This window comes from Puma concolor, chromosome E4, assembly GCF_028749965.1.
Source record: "Puma concolor isolate L17-30 chromosome E4, mPumCon1.1.hap2, whole genome shotgun sequence".
NCBI classification, from domain to species: Eukaryota; Metazoa; Chordata; class Mammalia; order Carnivora; family Felidae; genus Puma; species Puma concolor.
Genome location: NC_141683.1, coordinates 50,151,933 through 50,167,061, shown reverse-complemented (window position 1 = coordinate 50,167,061; position 15,129 = coordinate 50,151,933). Strand labels below are relative to the sequence as shown.

The 15,129-nt window shown below is 40.3% G+C and overlaps 1 protein-coding gene across 9 annotated transcripts in view; it reads left to right on the top strand.

The window, feature by feature from the left end:
- Nucleotides 1-15,129, top strand: part of RASAL2 (RAS protein activator like 2) — a 361,137-nt gene that overhangs the window by 175,051 nt on the left and 170,957 nt on the right. For all 9 annotated transcript variants that reach the window (XM_086694779.1, XM_086694784.1, XM_086694783.1 and 6 more), the window contains exon 2: nucleotides 5,986-6,113. In XM_086694779.1, the coding sequence (XP_086550905.1) occupies nucleotides 5,986-6,113 (128 nt within the window). The remainder of the gene's footprint in view (nucleotides 1-5,985; nucleotides 6,114-15,129) is intronic.

Sequence of the window (15,129 nt, the reverse complement as noted above, 5' to 3'; positions counted from 1 at the left end):
TGATTGAATTCTTAGTACCAACTTAAAGATAGAATTAAAGATAGAATTCTTTCATTGATTCTTAGTACCAACTTAAAAAAATTAAATTAAATTAAAATAAAACATAGCTTTGGGAAATCTATCTATAGGTGAGATTTTAACACATTAAAAGAGAAGCACATTTCTAGCATGGAGTTGTTGTAAACCTCAGAGGTCTGAACTGCTTGGAAAGATCTATATTTTCATGTGTGTGTGTTTATTTCCACGCCAGATCCAACCCAGATTAATGGCAAGTTCTTCCCAACATTCAAATTTCAATTATCAGACTTGTTTCCTTTCTGAATTTGATTAGAATTCAAAGTCAACGTATACACATTACTTTATAAAGTCTTAGAACTGGAGTGGCCACTTTCGTATAGAAGTAAAAATATATCTAAATAATTGTAAAACAGAGCTATGTTACTTAAGCTAGCTAAGAATATGTCAACTTCCCTAACTACACAAAGGGCTATTTTTCTCTTCACCAAAATGTTCAAAATAATTTTGACAGAAGTTCAAGTATCATTTATATCCACAGGCCAACTAACAAGCCATATTTTTTAAAGATGGTTCTTTATTTTTCTAATAAATAATAAAACCCTTGCCATGCCATACAGCTTTAAAAATGTGGTATCTTCTTGGCTATCTTCTGCAGGCAATTTCTGCTGCAAGAGAAGAAATGTTAGAGTTGCCACGTGACGATGATTTTAATCATAATCATAACGTCTGTAACATGCTGTTCAGCAGCCCGCTGATGTTGGAAATATATGAAGAAATCATTTTATAAATGTGTTAATGCTATCTGTTTAGGACTTAGTGTGGCTGCCATCAATTATTGCATCAATATATTTTTTTTTTAATTTTTTTTTTCAACGTTTATTTATTTTTGGGACAGAGAGAGACAGAGCATGAACGGGGGAGGGGCAGAGAGAGAGGGAGACACAGAATCGGAAACAGGCTCCAGGCTCCGAGCCATCAGCCCAGAGCCTGACGCGGGGCTCGAACCCACGGACCGCGAGATCGTGACCTGGCTGAAGTCGGACGCTTAACCGACTGCGCCACCCAGGCGCCCCTAGAGTTCACATTTTTTAAACATTCTGTCTGATGACGCGGGAAGCGCTCACGAGCTGCCGGCTGACGTACGATGGTTATCAAACCGAGGGCGTTCTGCGCAAGTTGGGTTGAAAGCTGAACTTGCCACTGGTTTTCACTGAACACCATTTTTACCTGAAACACAACTGCAAGACGAACTATAGTTCTTTTGTGTTGGTTATTTGACAGATATTTTCTGGAAAAAGAAAGACAGAAACCTTTCATTTAGAGGGAAAAAAACAACAGTATTTATTGCTAATGATAAAATCCAAGACGAAAAATGCTTGATAGCTTCCCAGTAAAGACTTCTATGATAAAGTCAAGACTTTTCTGAAGATTAATGAATGTGATTTTTTTCATATTACATGATGGAAGGTGTCATAATTTGGAAGATCTGCAAAACTAAATGAACCAATGTTTTGGAAATGATCAGTGCATAATGTTAAAAACTCATACATATGCATTGAAAATCCATTCAAAGGGTAAGGTACACCAATGATTTTTAACATAGCCGAGCATGAAAAGTTCATTGCTGTGGTGTCACATTCCACATTTCACTCACTGTTAAGAAGCATCCTCTTGTCAGGTTTTGGATTAGTATTAAAAAAGATGATCCACATTTATCTAAAAATGCTATTGAAATACTCTTCCCTGGGGCGCCTGGGTGGCTCAGTCCATTAAGCGTCCGACTTCGGCCCAGGTCATGATCTTGCGGTTTGTGAATTTGAGCCCCGTGTCGGGCTCTGTGCTGACAGCTCGGAGCCTGGAGCCTGCTTCAGATTCTGTGTCTCCCTTTCTCTCTCTGCTCCTCCCCCGCTCACGCTCTCTCAAAAATAAATAAACATTTAAAAAATTAAAAACAAAAAACAACTCTTTCCTTCCAACTGCGTATCTGAGTGATTCAGAGTTTCTTCATATATTTCAACCAAAGCAACATAAATAAATTGAATGCTGTAACAGATATAAGAATCCAGCTGTCTCCCATTCAGCCAGACTTTAAAAAAGATTTGCAAAACTTAAAACAAGGTCACTGCTCTCACGTATTTTGTTTTGGAAAATAGTTACATTTCATTAAAAATGTGTTATTTAGGGGCGCCTGGGTGGCTCAGTCGGTTGAGCGTCCGACTTCAGCTCAGGTCACGATCTCGCGGTCCGTGAGTTCAAGCCCCGCGTCGGGCTCTGGGCTGATGGCTCAGAGCCTGGAGCCTGCTTCCATTCTGTGTCTCCCCCTCTCTCTGCCCCTCCCCCGTTCATGCTCTGTCTCTCTCTGTCTCAAAAATAAATAAAATGTTAAAAAAAATTTTTAAAAAATGTGTTATTTATATTAATATGCAGTAGGTGTCTTATCATTTAATGAATAAATATTTTAAATATTTCTTAGTTTTAATATCTAATATGGTAAATATTAAATATGGCTCCTATAAAAAATTCTTTGAACTCTTCAATAATTTTAAGAGTTTAAAGGGATCTTGAGATCAAAAAAATTTGAGAGTTACTAGTCCACAAGATAATAGCCCGTTTAGAGAAGTACTTTTCAAAAAGACCCATTGAATAAACTCAGATGCTTTTTAATGCTTCTGAAATTATTCAGTTTTTATAATAAATCCAGCGTCCAGTGCCCTTAGTATTCTTATAGGACAGGGGCACTGCAAAGCAAAATTATTTCCAGTCTTGCTATTAAGATTCTTACTTGTAATTCTATGTTATCCTTTTCTCTGGTGAACTTTAGACACTAAATATAATTGGAAGTCAGAAGTTAGAAGTATGTTACTAGAGCCGGGGGTGGGTGTGGGGGCGGGGAGGGAAAGAGAGGGAGAGAGAGAAAGAGAGATTGGTTGCTTGGTGGGTCGTATTGGTAAGGTGAGCTTGTCCTGTGGTAATATAGTCTTAGTAGATAGGTTTTACTGTTAAATCTTCATTTAACCATGGAAAAGAGGACATGATAAACTGAACAAATTAAATCTATAGGTTATTTTAAAATCTTATTTTATCTTGTTATTTAAATGCCTTTTAAGCCTTAATTCAGAAGGGCTAAAAAGAACCCCCCCAAATCACTTATTCTAACTTCTTTCTTGTTTTATTCCTTGGTATACAGTTTTACAATGTGATTTTTTTTAAGTGGGTATTAAATAATAAATGTGAAACTACAAAATTTATAACAGCATTAGCCAGTCTCATCATTCAGACAGACAGAACATTTTACGTAGGGCGACATTACTCCCTACTTCATTCTACCTGTCACACTGGGGAGGAATAGTTTGGGGTCCCAAAATACTGTGTGAAACATTGTCTTGTTTCACAGTACCATGAAGAAACTAGGAGCAAAGCCCAAGATTGGAGAAAGGGAGAACATCAGACAGTGAGACTTTAAGAGAATTACTCAGGGTGACACAGGGAAGGGAATGTAGGTTTTCTTAATTTCAGTTCTGATCCAGATTTATATTTTGTCAGGAAACCTACGTTATGCTATAAATATAGTGTCCTGTATTCTAATTTTTATGGAGTTTATCAACGTCTTCTTGCTTAGTATAGATCACAAAATTGCTGTTCAAATTAAATTACAGTGGGCAGTAGGTCACCCACAACTAACTTACGTAAGAAGGTTAGTCATTTGAATGAAAACTTGTCTAGGCCACAAAACCACCACATTTCCACATAAAGTAGGTGCATCCCTCTGTGTTGAAGTGGAGTTGGTACTTGACTCTAAAAATAGGCCTACATTGTGGTAAAAATCTAACCCATTTGTTTGTCCAAATCGTGAAGAAAATCAGCTTTGACATGGTTTTTAAGTACAGGCAAGAATCTTCCATATGTGTCAAAGAGGATTAAGAGTCAGCTTCTTTCAAGCTTTTTGTGATAAATTCAGGAAATGTTGAAGTATAAAGAAAACTTTAAAATAATTTTCAAGACAAATAAAAATAATTTTCGATGCTCTGTTAGAACACAAGGGGAGGAGTTGAGGGCGGGGAAGAGAGAGTTTGTGGAACGGAGAAGCTAGATGTGTAGCAAATACTGCTGTGCATAGCGCAGAGGAGATAGACCCAGAAGAGGAGAGGCAGTGAGCTAAGATTTAGTAACATCTCCAGCTGAGCCCTAGTAAGTTACGTGGGTTCTGTGAATTATTTGGAGGGTAGCTGATAAGCTTGCCTACATATGCAGAGCAACGCATTTAAATAGATTTTTAGAAAGCAAAGGAAGTTAAGCCAGAAGGAGCACTGAAGATAATATTGGTCACACAAGACAGTGCAAAAAAAGCCATTCATCTAAGTGCCCTAGTCCTGCCTTGTTTATTTCCGACAGAACTCCAGCTGTACCATTGCATATTTGGGTGATTCTAGTATAAGATACCTAGGACATTATTTGTATCTCCTTGAAGCCATACCTGTCAGACTGTGATTGAAAAAACTAAAAGTCTGGGGCTCCTGGGTGGCTCAGTTGGTTGAGCGTCTGACCCTTGATTTGGCTCTGGTCATGTTCCTGGGTTGTGGGATCAAGTCCCACATGGTGCCTCTGCGCTGAGTGTGGAGCCTGCTTAAGATTTTCTGTGTCTCTCTGTCTCTGTCTCTCTCTTTCCCTCTCTCTCTGTTCCCTCCTTCTCCTCTCCCTGGCTCAAGCTCTCTCTCTGAAAAAAAATCTTGGGGCCCCTGTAGCTCTGTTGCTTAAGCATCCGACTTTGGCTCAGGTCATGATCTTGTGGTTCGTGGGTTCGAGCCCCACATTGGGCTCTCTGCTGTCAGTGCAGAGCCTTCTTCAGATCCTCTGTACTCCCTCTCTTCACCTCCCCTGCTCTCTCTGTCTCTTTTTCAAAACTAAATAAACATTTAAAAAACCCTAAAAGTCTGTAGACAGTAATACTAATGAAAACACTTGTGTAATAGATAAAATGCGTTTATTTTTGATTTACAACTCTCCTGCCCTCATGGGTGTTTGTTTTCTAATTTCTCCAGTTTGAGATGTTCCTCTGGGAAAACAACTGAATAGTAATAAATAATGCATTTAAAATTATCTCTTCAGTATAATCCTGACAGGAATTAGTCCTTCGTTGGCTAAAGAACTTTTAATATTCAACTGTCGTAAAGCCTTATTTAATGGATCTAATGTGTACTTTTGATTAAGATGTGTTCCATGTTGTATAGCAGCCCAAATGAGTGAACAGTTTGTACCAAAGAATTTTAAAGTAACGAAGTAATCATAACCACTTGGTATTTAATAGGGAAATGAGACATTTGAGAAGAGTTAGACATTTAGCTCTGATATGTACCTCCACCTGTAAGAGGCATGATGGTAATATGTTTGGATCTTTCCTTGCAGAAACTGCTTTCTGTGTTTTTAAGATCTTACTGGCCTCTAGTGGTAATATGATGCTATCGTTTAAATATTTTTTTAATTCTCATGCGTGACTAGAAATAAAGCCATTTTGAAGACACTGGCGGTTAATAATTTCATTCTCTTGAGTGGGGTCAGCAGTACTCTCGAAGTGTACATGCGACACAATTTCTTCCTAAAGATTAGAGGTTCTGTCTTTTCTTCTCTGAGTCACCACCCCCCCCCCCCATTTTGAATGATGTTAGTTTAGCTCTGAAGCAACTTCCCATTGTTGTAGTACATGTACCATGGTCATTACTGTGTCAAGTTCGTGCTAACAAATCCTCCTAGTGTTTCAGCCTTCTTTCCTGCAGACTAAACGGCCTATTTTCCCCTCTGTGTAGAACAGTTTTTATTAAGAGGAAGTGAAGTTTTCAATTTACCATTTAGGTTCATGTTTGAAACTCTTTATTTAATATGATTTTGGAGAATCTTACATTTGAGATCCTGGTCTACCTAAGTCAGCATGATAATGCATTCTCACTTTTGTTTTTCATGTTTGTCACCCAGATGTGAAGGGGCCACCCACGCATCGTCTGTCTTGCGGCCAGTCACCCTACACGGAAACGACAACGTGGGAGCGGAGGTACTGCATCCTCACGGACAGCCAGCTGGTGCTGCTCAACAAGGAGAAGGAGGTGAGATGGGTGTCACCGAGGAAAGCCGCTTCTCCTTCTGGCCAAATTCCCGAAATCTGGTTTTTATTTGCACTTGATATGTGGCATTTATGGAAATGGGCAAAACTCCTTTTATTGAGCTTTGCTGTAATGCACTTAGCAGTAGCACGTTTTAAAAATGGGGGTTTGTGGCAATCCTGTCTTGAGCAAGGCTGTCAGCGCCATATCTCCAACAGCATTTGCTCACTTCTTGCTTCTCTGTCGCATTTTGGTAATGATCATTCAAACGTTTTCATTATTATTATATTTGTTATGGTGATCTGTGATCGGTGATCTTTGAGATTACTATTGTAATTGCTTTAAGGCACCATGAACTACACCCACATAAGATGGTGAACTTAATTGGTAAGTGTGTGTATTCTGACTGCTCCATCGACTGGACTGGCTGTTCCCATCCCTCTCCCTCTTCTCTGGAGTCTTTTCCCTGAGACATGACAATATTGAAATAGGCCAGTTAATAACCCAACAGTGACCTCTAGGTGTTCACGTGAGAGGAAGACTCGCATATGTCATACATTAAATGAAAAGTTAGAAATGCTTAAGCCTAGTGAGGAAGGCACGTTGAATGCCAAATGAGGCTGAAAGCTAGACCTTGTGCCCCAAAGAGTTCGCCAAGTTATGAATGCAAAGGAAAAGTCGTTGGAGGAAATTAAGCGTGCTACTCCAGGGCACGCACACGTGATAAGAAAGCGAAACAGCCTTATTGCTGATACAGAGAAAGTTTCCGTGGTCTGCACGGAGGGTCAAACCAGCCGTTACATTCCCTTCAGCCAGAGTCTGTTCCACACCAAGGCTGTGAAGGCTGAGAGAGGTGAGGCGGCTGCAGAAGAAAAGTTGGAAGCGAGCAGAGGTTGGTTGATGAGGGTTAAGGCAGGCAAGAAGCCACCTCCAAAACATAAAAGTACAAGGCGAAGCAGCAAGCGCTGATGCAAAAGCCACAGCAGGTTATCCAGAAGGTCTAGCCAGGATCGTTCCTGAAGGTGGCCGCAGCACACGGCAGGTTTTCAGTGCGGAGGGAACAGCCTTCTATGGGAAGAAGGCTACAAAGAAGGCTGGCACTCTCATAGGCAGAGAGGAGAAGTCGATCCTGGCCTCAGAGCCTGCAGGGACAGGCTGACTCTCTTGGTAGGGGCTCATGCAGTTGGTGACTTGAAGTTGAAGCCAGTGCCCGTTCACCATTCTGAAAACCCTAGGGCCCATAAGAATCATGCTATATGCACTGTGGCTGTGCTCTAGAAACGGAACAACAAGCCTAGGTGACAGCACATCTGTTTACAACATGGCTTCCTGAGTATTTTAGGCCCGCTGTTGAGACCTGCTCAGGAAAGACGTTTCCTTTCAGAATGTGACTGCTCGCTGACAATGCACCTGGTCGCCCAGAGGCCTGATGGGGATGTACGGCAAGATTCATGTTGCTTTCATGCTGACACAGCATTCATTCTGCAGCCCATGGATCATGGAGTCATTTCAACTTTCAAGTCTTCTTCTTTAGGAATACATTTCATAAGGAAGGGAGGGAGGGAGGGAGGAAGCAAGAGAAGGAGGAAGGAAGGAAGGAATACATTTCATAAGGCTGCACCTGCCAAAGATGGATCTGTGTAAAGTAAATTGAAAACCTTCTGGAAAAGATTCACCATTCTAGATGCCAATGAGAACACTTGTGATTCCAAGCCCCTGGTGAGCTCCACTTCTTTGCCTCTCTCTCTCTCTCTCTCTGCCGCTCGCTCACTTGTGCCCTCTCACTCTCTCTCAAAAAAACATAAAAAGAGCATTTGTGATTCATGGGAAGAGGTCAAAATGCCCACATTAACAGGAGTTTGGGACCAGGTGAGTCCAACCCTCATGGGTGACTCTGAGGGATTCAAGACTTGAGAGGAAGCAACTGTGGATATCACAGAAATAGCCAGAGAACTTGACCTGGAAGCGGAGCCTGAAGACGGGACTGAATTACTGCAATCTCATGATAAAACTTGAGTGGATGAAGAGTTGCTTCTTAGGGATGAGCAGAGACAGTGGTTTCTTGACATGAAATCTACTCCTGGGGGAAGATGCCGTGAAGATTGTTGAAATGACTACAAAGGACCGAGAGTATTACATAGACTTAGTGGATAAAGCAACGGCTGTGTCTGAAAGCACTGACCCCAATTTTAAAAGAGGTTCTACTGTGGGTAAAAAGCTATCCAACAGCACCAAATGCTACAGAGAAGTCTGCAGAGAAAGGAAGAGGCCACTGATGTGGCAAATTGCATTGCTGTCTTATTTTAAGAAATTGCCGCAGTCACCCCATCCTTCGGCCACCACCGTCCTGATTGGCAGTAGCCATCCACGTGGAGGCAAGATCCTCCACCAGCCAAAAGATTACGACTCACTGAAAGCTCAGATGATGGCTAGCATTATTTGCTAATAAAGTATCTTAAAATTAAGGTATGTACGTTGGTTTTTAGATATAATGCTATTGCACATTTAATAGAGTATAATGTAAACATAACATATATCTGTGGGCAAACCAAAAAATTCATGCGTCTCGTTTTGTTGCATTGGTCTGGAACAGAACCTGAAATGTCTCTGCGGTATGCCTATAAGTCTAAAGGGCTGCTTGCGTCATAATGATTACAGTCATCATGAAGAAGCGAGTTCAACAAGATAGGGGTGGATTTTCACTAAGGAATTGTGAAATAGATATTGAGTGGAGAAATTTGGAATGATGACAGATGGGATTGTGTAGACCTGGCCCCCAAAATCACCCAGAAAGGTACTGGAAGTGATGTCAGTGTAGCAACTAGCAGGTAATAAATGGCACTGTCAGGGGACTAATTGAAAGAGGTTAATAAAGGTCTATTCACAGAGATGTGGGCAGCAGAAGGGGCCCACCAAAGAGTGTGAAGCACCATGAAGTAGTAACAGCAGAAAGCAGTTATGACCCTAGACTTCCAGGGCAAAGGAAGAGAGCAGTGCTTCTGGAAACCCAAGAACGGTTGCATGTGGGGGCTATGACAGTGGCTGTGGTGCTACACAAAAGAGCACAGCTTCTACCCGAACATCAGCAGCCAGCAAGGAGGAAGCAAAGGGGAATAAACACTCCAGCACTTTTCCTGCCTTCTGGTTTCTTGTCAGTTGTTACCTACTGGCCAAATCTAACTTGAAGCCAGAGGGAAAAATATTGCTATTCATGTGTTTTGTTGAGGTTTGCTTTCTGAAACACACAGCGAGGGAGAGAAGGGCAGAGAGTGCATCTGGAGGGGTTGATGGAATGTAACTAGCATAGGCATCGGGTTCTAGGTGAACTTTCTCTCCCGCCAAATTAAAAAGCCCTTGAACTTATCATATACCATTTGCTACTTTACTCAGACCGTTAAAATGTACACATCCTTCCACATCCAAATAACTCATTTGCTTATTGGTGATTTTTCAGATAGTTGATATCATTCTGGTTTGGTAGGTCCATAAAATGGTTTCAGTCTCCACCTCTACGACGTAAAAAAAATGAGTGAATATGATCTTGACAAAGAAGAGAGATAATGGGAGGGAAGAAGAAAAGATCTGATTCAACAAAGGGCAAAGACTAATTGCCCAAAATATATGTAAATATCTAAAAAGCTGTAAGTAGAATATCAATTTAGTAGGTCATCATTCCCAAAAAATGAGTTCAGGGGAAGCAGTGAACAGCAAATACCTTTCTTAGTTCTCAGCTGCGGATCCCTATCTCCCTTTTCTCTTCTCTCCTCCTCTCTTTTCTTTTCTATCCCTTCTCTTACTCAACTGTCTTTAATATAGTAAAACCAAGGGAATAACAAAAGAATTTCAGTTTCTTTTATTTTAATAAACAGTTCTTACTTGTGAGGGCCTAGCTAATATGCTCTCTCTGAAGCCCTTGCTTATTCTTTTTCTCCAGCCATTGAAAAATATCCTCTGTTTTTGTTACCATCTCCATACCCATAACCTTTTTCCAGTATTTTAATATTATTAAATTTTATTAAAATAATAAAGGTCAGCCTTTTCTAGGATAGTCTAGTACAAGTTGCCATGTTCATAGAAACATATAATAAAAAGTGGTAGAATGAATGTTAGTATAGAAGATGTCTAGTTATCCACTCTGAATACGCAGATAATTGAAAATGTTCGTTTTAGTCAACCTACTTTGTCAGCAGCCATTTGTCAGAGTTGTTAATAATAATCAGCCACATCAGAGTGATATGATACACAGATCATTTGCGTCTTTCTGCCGTTACCTAACTTTTATTCAATTTAGAGTGTACTGTAGGAAATTAAATAGCATAAGGATAGAGAGAACATAAGGTAGAGCATAGATACATGCCGCATCTAGAACCAAGATTAAATCCACTGATGAGAGATTACTGATCAGTTGAGTATTCCAGGCCTGGGCCCCCTTTTGTCTCATAAAATAACCATTCATGAGGAATAATTTTCTACAACAGTATCTTATGCACTGTATTCCTTTTTATGCCAGTCATCAAGAATAGCCCCGGACATTGGGGAACCCCTCATCTCCCACACTCCGCATGTGTCTGCAAATCCCCCTTTCTCCTTTCTGTCCCTGCCTTCTACTCATCTTTTCCCACCTCTTAAAACCCTATCGCTATACCCTCTGCAACTCACAGTCCGTCATCAGCAAAATCAGCTGTTTCTTCTACCAGTTCTTTGTAGGCATCCCTTAACTTCTTGGTTTCATGAGAACCTGTAACTTCTCTGAACACACCGTCTTCTATGAAGTCCTATCAAGGGCTGGCTGTTTTTCTTCCCACAGCCCTCATACCTCAATGCCTGTACTAGGTGTCCTTCCTCTTTTATGACTGATTCCTGTCCTCCCTCCCTAAAAATTCCAAATCCTGAGTCTCCTCTTATAGTCATGTTCCAACCCCTAGTCATTACTTGTCATTTTTTGTTGATTTGAGCACCTGGCTCATTATCTTCAACACTACTTCAGCCCTAATTTGTGGATTAAATCTTCAGAGATGCTTCTAACACACTGGTTCTCAGTTCCTTGACCTCCTTTCCTCGAAGAATATTTTCCTCTACCCCACCTCATTGCTATAATTTCTTCTTACTCTCAGTTCCATGTGTTCTATACTCTAATCATCACCTTCTGTCTTCCTAGCTCATTACTTATTCTAACAATCCTTCAGTCCTTTTGGAACCTATTTTCCATTGATGCTGTAAGCTTTTCTGCCCCTCATACCTCTAATGTCCAATCTCCCCTCCTCAGTCTGCCTCATTTTCATAGCCATTCTACTCACCCCTTGCATACTATTCCCTTGCCCTTCTCTTACATTATCATGCTCTTTTGGTAATGGTGATGACTCCGTTAAATCCCGCCCCTCATCTATCCTGCCCTGATTCCGTGCAATGTAACGTGCCTGGACAAGACCACTCCAACATACTGACACTCTTTAAACTAATGGTTGCAATCCTCATGTAAACCCCTAATTTAGCTGCTTGGCAGTCCCAAAACATGTCTTAGCTTAATTTTGTCCAGCTCTCCTGGACTGGTTCTTCTCAGTCTGTGTGTGGTGAAGGACTAGTTTTTTCTCCACTTGACTGTGAACAAAATACAATGAAGTGAATAGTTAAGAAAACTGACATTTTAAAAAGACATAAAAAACATAAGCCCGAATTTTTAATTAGATTTAACTAAAATGAAATCACGATTCAACAAATATGTGCCGAATAATCATAAGAAAAGAAGAAATAAAATTATGAAAATTATGCATGTTCATGGAAAGTGTTGCTGTACAATGAAACAAACCCATTGATCACACGAGGCACACTTCTGTTTCTGTACTGTTAAATTATTTATTGCAAACCAGTAACAAACAGTTTGCAGAACAGCATAAGACCTTGGACCGCACTTTTGAGTAGCACGATCCAAAATGACTTCTAAAGTGATTTTTTTCACACCTCCTCTGTTCTAATCCTTTCTCTATTACCCTCTTATAGCTGGTTACTTTGCTGCTTATTTCACTGAGAAAAATTCAAGCACCCAGTAGAGAATTTATGCACACTTCATTGGCATGCACTGTGTCTGCCCATCCACCACTGATGCCTGTATTTGTCTCCTTTAACTGTGGTTGAACTACAGTTCAACCGTGGTCAGCCCCTCCAGGTGCACACGTTCCATTCCTTCTTGCCTATTCCAGGAGGAATCACTAGCAATCCTCCCCTGCTGCTTTTACAGCTTGAATTTTTTGCTCTCTACTGGATCATTCCCCATCAGTATGCTATTATTTTTCCCATTTTAAAAGCAAAAATAAGCCTGTATTAACCTCACTTCTAGCTCCAATTACCACCTCTTTCTCTGCTTCCCTTCACAGCAAAAATTCTTGAAAACTTTTAAACCCATTGCCTCTAATTCCTCTCCTTTTATTGTCTCTTAAACCTCCTCCATCAGATTCTTACACCCCTCTGCCCAAATTGCTCTCTTAAGCCCACTGGTGACCCCCACGTCACTAAATCCAGTCGTCAGTTCTCAGTTCTCATACTGCTCACTCTATCAGTGACATTTCCTACAGTTGATTTGCTCCTTCCTTCTAGAACCACTTTCTCCACCTGGCTTCCCATGCTCTCCTACTTTTCTTCCTGCCTCTCTGTCACTTCCTTCTGTGTCATCTTTGCAGATTTCTCTTCTTCTCTTTAAATCTTAACAGAGGAGTGCTGCGGAGTTCAGTCCTTGGGCCTCACTTTTTTTTAGGACTCTCCTCCAATCTTAGGAGTTTTCTATCTCAAGACTATACTTCTCTCTTCTCTAGACCCATATATCCATCTGCCCATACACACCTACTTGGATATGTAATAGTCAACTCTAACACGCCTCGCGGTGGGTCCCTAATTTCCCCTCCCAAACCTGCCAAAGGCCATCCCCCTCTCTGTTAATGATAAGTCCGTTCTTCTAAGTTTCAGAGGCCATAGACTTGCGCAGCTCACTCCAGTCATTCTGGCGTTGTTATGATTCTAGAGCGTATCAGCATATTCTTGCCTCAAGGCCTTGATATCCCTCTGACAGTAAATGATTCACTCTCTCTCCTCCTTTAAGTCTTCACTTACTGTCACCTGCTCTACAAGACCTACCCTGACCAACCTATTTAAAATTGCAACTGCTTCTCCTATCTCCACCCAAAACTTCGGTCTGATTAACCTGGCTCTGATTTTTTTTCCTTCATAGCCTTTACCACCTTCTAAAATGCCTTATAATTTGTTATATTTACGTATCTCTTGCCCTATGAAAACATAAGCTTTAGGGCAGGGATTTTGTATTCAATGCTGTATTATTCAGTGCTTAGAACAGTTCGTGACATAGAAGTAAATTCTCAATAAATATTTGTTCAATAAATTTTTTAAAAGGTAAATTATAAACTTTGATTCTGAATATCCGTTTCCTTAATATAAATTTGAGAGGAGATGAACCTTCTTTTCTATCTTTTCATTTTGTATTATAAATCTGCCCAGAACATGAGACTTAATTCCACATTTTTTCTAAAACTGGATAATAAAAAAGGAACAAAATAATCCATAAGCTGCTTTTCCATTGTTGAATATTTGATTAATTTTTATTTATTGAGCAGTATTGTGGTTGCAAAGATGTAGTCTTATTGGTCACATCAAGGTAAATTGGGAGCTATAGTCATTTGGAACTTGACAGAAGTGATGGTTGTACAATATTTGAATGTGATAAATGTCATTGAATTATTCTTTTTTTTTTTTTTTTTTAATTTTTTTTTTTTCAACGTTTATTTATTTTTGGGACAGAGAGAGACAGAGCATGAACGGGGGAGGGGCAGAGAGAGAGGGAGACACAGAATCGGAAACAGGCTCCAGGCTCTGAGCCATCAGCCCAGAGCCCGACGTGGGGCTCGAACTCACGGACCGTGAGATCGTGACCTGGCTGAAGTCGGACGCTTAACCGACTGCGCCACCCAGGCGCCCCGTCATTGAATTATTCATTTTAAAATAGTTAATTTTAGGTTAAGTGAATCTCACCTCAATAAATTTTTTTTCCAAAAATTATAACCATAAGGGAAAGATTAACTGACATATTGCCTGGGTGGGTTGTGATGTGAAAGTAAGAATGCCAAGAAAGATTTTACAGAGACATTTATGATTGGGCCATGTCTTTAGGGACAAATAGAAGCTCAGCTGGAGGAGAAGGAGGGAAGGATATTCCAAGTACGTATGAGGATACAAACTCAAGAAACTTATCTCTTTGGCAAACTGCAAAATGTTCAGAATTCTTGGAATCAAGTTTACAAGAGGAAAAAAAATAGCTGATAGCTAGCAAGAACTGAACAATAAAGTGCCTTTTAGGCCATGCTAAAGAATTTGTATGTTATTCTGGAAATGATTTAGACCACAGAAGGGTATTTAACAGGGCAATGACATCATCAAATCTGCTTCTTAGTAAAGGAACTCTAGGGGGCGTCTGGGTGGCTCAGTCAGTTAAGCATCTGACTCTTGATTCCAGATCAGGTCATGATCTCAGCATCCTAAGATTGAGCCCTGTGTTGGGCTCCATGTTGAGCATCGAGTCTGCTTAAGATTCTGTCTTTCCTTCTCAGTTAGCCCCTCCCCCACTCACATTCTCTCTCTCTCTCTCTCTCTCTCTCTCTCTCTCTCTCTCTCAAAAAATTAAAATAAAGAAAAAAAAAGTAACTCTGTTGATCATGTGGAAAGTAGATTGAAAGGGATTGGAAGGAAATAAATGAGTGAAGATTACTGCCATAGACTGGGTCAGGGATGATGAAGGGATAATGAATATACAAAGCAGATACAGAAACAGTTTAACGCTCTGAGACAGGTATGTTCTACCAGTAAGTTGAAAAAACTGGATTAAGTCTCTCCCAAAAGAAAATGTAAAGCCATTGCTGTACCTGCTACTTAAATGATAAACTTAATATGTTGTTAATTTCATTACAGGAAAAGATTAGAGACCCATTTTTTTTGTGGAAGGACCAGAGTATGCTGTCAC